The 7,347-nt window shown below is 47.4% G+C and overlaps 1 protein-coding gene across 2 annotated transcripts in view; it reads right to left on the reverse strand.

Annotated features, from left to right (window-relative positions):
• PTK2B (protein tyrosine kinase 2 beta) overlaps positions 1–1,426 on the reverse strand; it is a 49,976-nt gene extending 48,550 nt beyond the window's left edge. For both annotated transcript variants that reach the window (XM_015564613.1, XM_015564614.1), the window contains exon 1: positions 1,186–1,426. In XM_015564613.1, the coding sequence (XP_015420099.1) occupies positions 1,186–1,389 (204 nt within the window). In that variant the 5' untranslated portion in view covers positions 1,390–1,426. The remainder of the gene's footprint in view (positions 1–1,185) is intronic.
• Between the last annotated feature and the right edge of the window lie 5,921 nt (positions 1,427–7,347).

Below are 7,347 nucleotides of genomic sequence, written 5' to 3' on the forward strand. Positions count from 1 at the left end.
CAATCCGAAGAGACACTCACTGAGTTTGGGGGATGCTGACTTTTAGGACAGGGGAAGGATTGGTAAGGAGAGGATTGGAGAGGACTCATCCAGCTTTCTCAGACCTGGTTAGTTTTCCCAAAAGTCCCCTGCTTCCCTTGTTCAAGGAAACAACCTTTTGAGAACCAATTCAGCTTTTTGCATCGTCAGAAAGGAATATTCTGGGCAGTAAAAAGGGATGTCCTCACTGTATCTACCTCATGAGGTCATTGGGAAGATTCAGTGAGATAATGTTTGCAGAGGAACTGATCCAGGCCATACATGGTAATTGTCCAATAAATGTAGGCATTTCAATCACCGTATTGTAACTCTGTTTCTGATGACAAGTTCCTATACGTGTGGTTGAGCTGAACGGGTTTCCTGGTGCCCAGGTGTCCTCATAACGGTGGGCACCTGGACTTGCAAAACAGATTCCGTGGCCCGGGATGAGAATGAGCCAATCAATGGAAGTATTGCCTCAGAAAGGGTCTGCCACCATTCCCCTGTTCTAGGGCATCTCTAATTCATTAACAGCCTCTAAATGCCCCCACCAGCTCCTGATCTGAGCACCTAGCACATGTCTTGTACCATTTTTGTTCTATTTTCAACTCCATCACTTGTGTATCTCCGTAATTCCAACTCCATCAGAGTGTAAACTTTTGGAGGGTGGGGGCTCTTATAACTCTTGCAGAAACTCAAATATCATATACACTGAGTGGCCAGATTATTATGACCAGCCAGATTATTATGACCACCCCATCAGTACTTCATTGACACTTCCAAAAATACTGAATATTGAAAACTTCCTAAGCAAATATTCTCAAAGGTTTTATTATGATCATTATTTGCATAACTAATTCACTTCCTTGTACTGATGGGGTGGTCATAATAATTTGGCCGCTCTGTGTATATTTAATGAGTTGAATCAAAGACCAAGTAAATGATCTGGGGTTCTAACGAAAGCTATAAAACCTGTTCCCCAGTGAGGTAGGTTACAGACCCCTGGAGAGGAGCCTGGCTCTGCAGGCTGAGAACTTCTCCCTCGGTGCCCCCAGCGCAGGGTGGCTACCGGGGAGCCTGCTAGGCTAAAGGAGGGCCACTCAGCTGCTCTGAAGGACAGGGAGAGACAGACAAACGGACGGAGCAGGCACCGCCTGCCACACTCACCCGGATCTCGGTCTGCACAGTGCATTTAACCAGCTTGAAGTTCTTCCCAGTGTTGAAGCTGTTGCTATAGAAGCAGACCTTGAGGATCCGCACGTCTTCCTTTTCCACATCTACTGGCATCACCACCATGGGCTCTGGGGGGCCTTCCGGCCGACATAGCGTGCCCACCTTTACTCGGCTCAAGGACTGGGACACCCCAGACATCCTCTCAGACAGCAGCTAGGACCAGCACATCTCAATCCTGCGGAGACAGCAAAGAGACAGCCCTGAAGCGAGTCATGTAGGTCCACATGCCTCACCCCCCAGGGACAGCACCCAAGGAGCTGAGACCCACGCAAACAACACCTTCTCCCAGTCCCAGAAACCTCCCTTAAAGGCACTGGGGGAAGCTGAAACACAAAGCATCCGTTTGCATAAACATCCGGGTACCATTTAAAACCCAGACCTGGAACTTCCAGGCCGTGTGCACTCTCTTCTAGAAGCCCCCTTTCCCCACTCCTTTTCTCTTCCCACACTGGATCCTAGACAAGGGGCCCACACGTTGCCAACGAAGCTGTGAGAGGAGGCGGCCACTGCATGGTTCCAAGGCACAGCTGAGCAGAAAAAGCAAAGAGGACAGTGGAAAATAGCAGGAGAGAGGCAGGGACACGGAGCGGGGGGGATGAGAAGAAACAGAATTGGAGAATGGGTGGCCTGGAGGGCACTGGAACGGAGAAGGCAGGAAAGGACCCAGGTGGGGGGCCAGGCTGTCAGCTGATGGCTTTGTCTGCCTCCATCGGAAGCCACCACCAGCCCGAACTTTCTGGGCAGGAGGCTTCAGTCCCACAGGAACTCACATACAGCACATTGTTCACTGCAGGCAGGAGAACTCAAGAGGAACAGCACTCCAGCAGCCCAAACTGGGAGGGAGCTGGGCTGGGCCCTTAGAGGACCTGCCCAGTTCTGATGACAGTGGGGTTGACACTTAAATAGACAATAAGAATCCTAGGGACCTTTAGTTCACCCTTAATCTCAGCAAAAGTGGTCCTTTGGAGCCAGCACAACACTGTTGGGTTTATGCTCCCACTGGTCCGAAGCAGGAGTGCCCGAAGGAAACAATGGAAGTTCCAGCTACAGATCGGTGGTATCAAACTTAGCTCTGCCTTAGGATCTCCCACAAAGGTTGTAAGAAAGCCTAAAGCCAGGCCCTATGCTCAGAGATGGCCATTGAGCTGGTGGGTGGGGAGGCCTGGAATTGGTATTTTTAAGTTTCCAAGGATTTTTCTAACATCCAGCCTGGGTTGGGAACCACTGTTCTAAACGAAGCTTTGGTCTCTTTCTGAACCCATACTTACAGAGAGATATCTCCCTTCTAACAAAAGACTGGGGGCGGGGGGAGGGACACTTAGGGGGACATTCCTAGACCAGAAGAAGTTGGGAATTGGCAATGTTAAAATACAAATGCGTGTCCAGCCACTGTGGCTCAGTGGTTGTGGCTCTATGAACCAGGAGGTCATGGTTTGATTCCCAGTCAGGGCACATGCCCTGATTTGCAGGCTCGGTCTCCAGTGGAGGGTGTGCAGGAGGCAGCCGGTCCATGATTCCCTCTCATCATTGATGTTTCTCTCTCTCTCTCCCTCTCCCTTCCTTTCTGAAATCACTAAAAAATATTTTTTTAAAGAGATGAGTACATTTGAAAATGTTACTTGAAACCTATATGATCTTATTTTTAAAAAATACAAATGCGGAATCAAATATATTGGAAGCGGAAGTAAAATCTGTGTTCATTCATTCATACTGTACTGGGCACTAGCAAGGAAGATGCACACACACACAGTCATTCGCTTCAGAGAGTCATTCTTCTGAAAAACCCACTGTGTCTTGGGAGACAGAAACAGATGCAGTGAGGACGAGGGAAGGAGCAGGGTGTGTCCCTTCCGTGGGGGGCAGGCAGACAATGGGCAGAGCGCCAGCCTGAGTCCACAGGGCAACCAGAATTTGAGACAAGACAGATGGAGAAAAGAATCTTCAGTCTGTTTTATTTTGGAGACTAATATGAATATGCTAGGAGTATCCGTGCATTGTTCAACAAATATCTTCTAGGCAGACCCTGTGAGCCAGTACTCTGCTGGGTAAGGGGCCTGTGGCCTAAGCTTCCCTGGACACTCAGTAAGGACGCCAGAGGAAGTGCCTTGAGAGGAAACCCACTAGGAGTGGCGAGTGTGTGACCGGGAGGGGAAGACAGCCAAGGGAGGGTTATCGATTGAGCTACCATCACTTGGGCAACCGCAGAGTAATTCCACAGAGCTAGCTCCTCCTCCTGCCAGGAAGGGAGGGATCTGGGCACTTACACACCACTTTTTTTTCCTATTTATTGGGGTGGTATTGGTTAATAAGAGGAAATGGGTTTCAGGTGTGCAATTCTATAATACATCATCTGTATATTGTATTGTGTGTTCACCACCCCAAGTCAAGTCCTCTTCTATCGTCACTAATCACCCCTATACCCTCTTCAACCTCCCCGCACCTCCTTTCTCTCTTGTAATCACCATGCTGTTGTCTGTGTCTATGAGTTGTAAGGGGGTTTTGGGGAGGGGGGTTTGTTGTTGTTTTTGCTTAATCCTTTCACCCTTCTCACCCAGCTCCCAATCCCCCTCCCCTCTGACAGCTGTCAATCCGTTCTCTGTCTATGAGTCTGTTTCCATTTTGTTTGTTAGTGTATTTTGTTCATTAGATTCTACATATGAGTGAAATCATATGATATTTGTCTTTCTCTGACTGGCTTATTTGGCTTAGCATCATGCTGTCCAGATCCATCCATGCTGCCACAAAAGGTAAGATTTCCTTCTTTTTTTACGACCGAGTAGTATTCTATGGTATAAATGTACCACAGCTTTTTTATCCACTCATCTACTGATGGGCACTCAGGATGCTTCCAAATCTTGACTAATGTCAATAATGCTGCAATGAACATAGGGGTGTCAGAATGGCTGTCATCAACAAATCAACAAACAACAAGTGTTGGTGAGGATGTGGCGAAAAGGGCACCCTCATGTACTGCTGGTGGGAATGCAAATTGGTGCAGCCACTGTGGAAAGCAGTATGGAGCTACCTCAAAAAATTAAAAATGGAACTGCGTTATGACCCAGTGATTCCACTTCTGGGAAATTATCCAAAGAAACTGAAAGCACTCATTTCAAAGAATATGCATACACCACTCCTTACAGTCATCATTCCCAGTATTTCAGCCAGTTCTGCACAAGGTCAGTGGACTCCGGAGACAAGGGAAGTCCTCAGGCACAAAGATGCAGACACTGGCGCAGAGAAGTAAGCAGGAGAATGCAGCAATGACAAGGCCCAAGGGGCTATCAGAAGGAATAATGACAGATCTGCTAGAGGATGTAAAATTGACAAAAATGTGTTGCCCCCAAAGAGCATACACTCCAGACATAGAGGTAAACAGGCACAATATACACACAGGTAAGTAAATAACCCACAGAGATTCGGAATCTGCTGTGTCTACTGAGCCAGGGGCCCCAAGACCCCTGGCTTCTGTTTGTTAAATTAATTTTCAGGTGGGGGCTTCATGAAGCAGTTTTGTGATGCAGGTATCTGGGGCAGGAAGAAAATGGAATAGCGTATGGTCTCTGTCCCCAGATCCTACTCATGGCAGCCAGAGGGCTTGCGTCCCAAAGGTCACGTGGAAGCCAGGGGCATAATCGGTGCTGTCACGTTGGCTGGTGGGACATGGACTTCGAGCTGGAGAGAACAGTATATTAGTATCCATGCCTGCAGGTTATACCACGCGGCTTCTGGGCATCCACCATGAAGAGGATGGAGGAAGTGCCTTTCAGGACACATCCCCCTGGCCCAGGCAGAATTTTCAACCAACTGGTGCCAGTGCCAGTGAGCCAATGAGAGACCCTCGGGGGTTCCCTGAAACACCGGAGAAGAGTACAAGCGAGAACAGTTGAGTGGAAATAAGACGTCAGTAAAATTAATGAGATCTGGCCGGTGCGATCTAAGAAACTCCATTTGCACACATTATGTGCGTTGTTTTCTGAAGAGAAGAGTGAAGGAGATGAGCCCTCTGAGAGGCAGAGCACAGGAGCAGGGACAGAGCAGGGGAGTAGAAACCGGGGCCTGGGACAGAGGCCAGGGCGAAGTCTTGGGTGGAGTGGGGGTAGACAGGGATGAGACACACACACACACACACCCCTCCCAGGGCTTTTAACCCTATGCAGCTACAGCCAACGGTACAATGAAATGTGGCCCTTATAAACTTGAGGAACCAAGACGATGTAAACATGTAACAAGGATGTGGAGCAACAGGAACTCTCATTCATTGCTGCTGCAAACTCTGGAAGATAATTGTGCGGTTTCTTACAAAACTAAGTATACTCTTACCATACCATCCAGCGGTCATGCTCCTTGGGATTTGCCTAAAGGAGCTGAAAACTTATGTCCACACAAAATCTGCACATGGATGTTTATGGCAGCTTTATTCACAGTAATTGCCAAAACTTAGGAGCAACCAAGATGTCCTTCCACAGGTGAAGGGATTAATAAACTGTGGTACAACCAGACAAGGGAATATAATTCAGTGCTTAAAAATATGCTCTATTAAGCCATAAAAAAGGCATGAAGAACAGTAAATGTATATATTACTAAGTAAAAGAAGCCAATCTGAAAAGGCAACATACTGTATGATGCTAACTATATAACATTCTGGAAAAGGCAAATCTACAGAGACAATAAAAACATCAGTGGTTGCCAGGGTTTGGGGGAAGGAGGGATGAATTTTCTAGGCAATGAAAACACTCTGTACGATACTAGAAGGATGGATACGTGTCATTACACATTCACCCAACTCAGAATATACAGCATCCAGAGTACAAGCCTAATGTAAACTATGGACTTCGGCTGACTATGCTGTGTCAATATAGGTAGGTTCATATTGTAACAAGTGCACCACTCTGGTGGAGGGCATTGAAAGTTGGGGAGGCTGTGCGGGTAGGGGGGCAAGGGCTATGGAGGAAATCTCTGTACCTTCCTTTCAATTTTGCTGTGACCCTAAAACTATTCTTTCAAAGAGTTTATTAAGAAAAAATTAAAGCTGAGAAACCACAGCCTGACTGGGCAATGTCTAGCCCACGCAGGAGTCAACCCCCACCCCAGCCCTGACCAAAGAGAAATGCCCATATTGTATATCTTTTTTTAAAATATGTATGTGTTTTATTTTTTGAGAGAGGTGGGGTCAGGGATTAAGCTTGCAACCCAAGCATATGCCCTGACCAGGGACCAATCTGATAACCTCTTCGTTCATGGGTTGATGCTTAACAACAGAGCCACACCGGCTGAGTGCTCATATTGTGTATCTGGCCGAGCGCAGCCTGCTGTGTTGGCCATCACCACCATGCCTGCAGGACACTGGTCTCTCACCCTCATCAGTTTCCCCTGACCCTTGGTTCAGGAACCATCATTCAGAGTGGTCAACATGGCTCCAGTTTAAATATTTTAGCCAAGTCGTTTCAGTCACCCAGGATCTACCTATACCTCCAGCCCAAAGGGGGCTCCAGTCTGCCTTTAGTCCTGTGCAGTAGTAACCTATCTATTTCCAAAATAATTACAATTTTAAAACTTTAAAAGAAATGTAAGTGCTTTGCACAATAATCCTGGGAGATGGGCAGAGAGGATCATGCCCTCTTACAGATGAAAAAATATACTCAAGAAAGTTTAACCCATCTGGCCCAGGATTCACACTTCTTGAATAGCAAACTTGGATCCCAAAGCAGATTAAAATCCAAGTTCAAAGTTTTCCCCTCTTTCCTATCTGTCTTTGAAGAAAGTAGTATCTCTTGATACTACTGAGACTGGCACAAACTTTAGCAAGAAGAAATTGATCATCCTGGCACTAAATATCCCCAATCCATGACAAATCGCTTCTTGGCTTACAGAGCATTACCCCTTCCCAAGTTAGGCCTTAGTTGTGTGATCACAAAATCCTCTGACTCTCAACTTGTGACCCAAAAGCCCTGCCCCTCTCCCCAGCCTGGCAACCCCTGCTCCCTGCATCCTGGCCGGCCCCAGGCCCTGTGAACACTGTGGGAGAGAATGTCCCGCCACACTAGCAAAAGAAAACTCTGGCTCTGAGCCATCCTGGGCTCCAGCTCGCCTCCCAAC

Source organism: Myotis davidii, unplaced genomic scaffold, assembly GCF_000327345.1.
Source record: "Myotis davidii unplaced genomic scaffold, ASM32734v1 scaffold198, whole genome shotgun sequence".
Lineage (NCBI taxonomy): Eukaryota > Metazoa > Chordata > Mammalia > Chiroptera > Vespertilionidae > Myotis > Myotis davidii.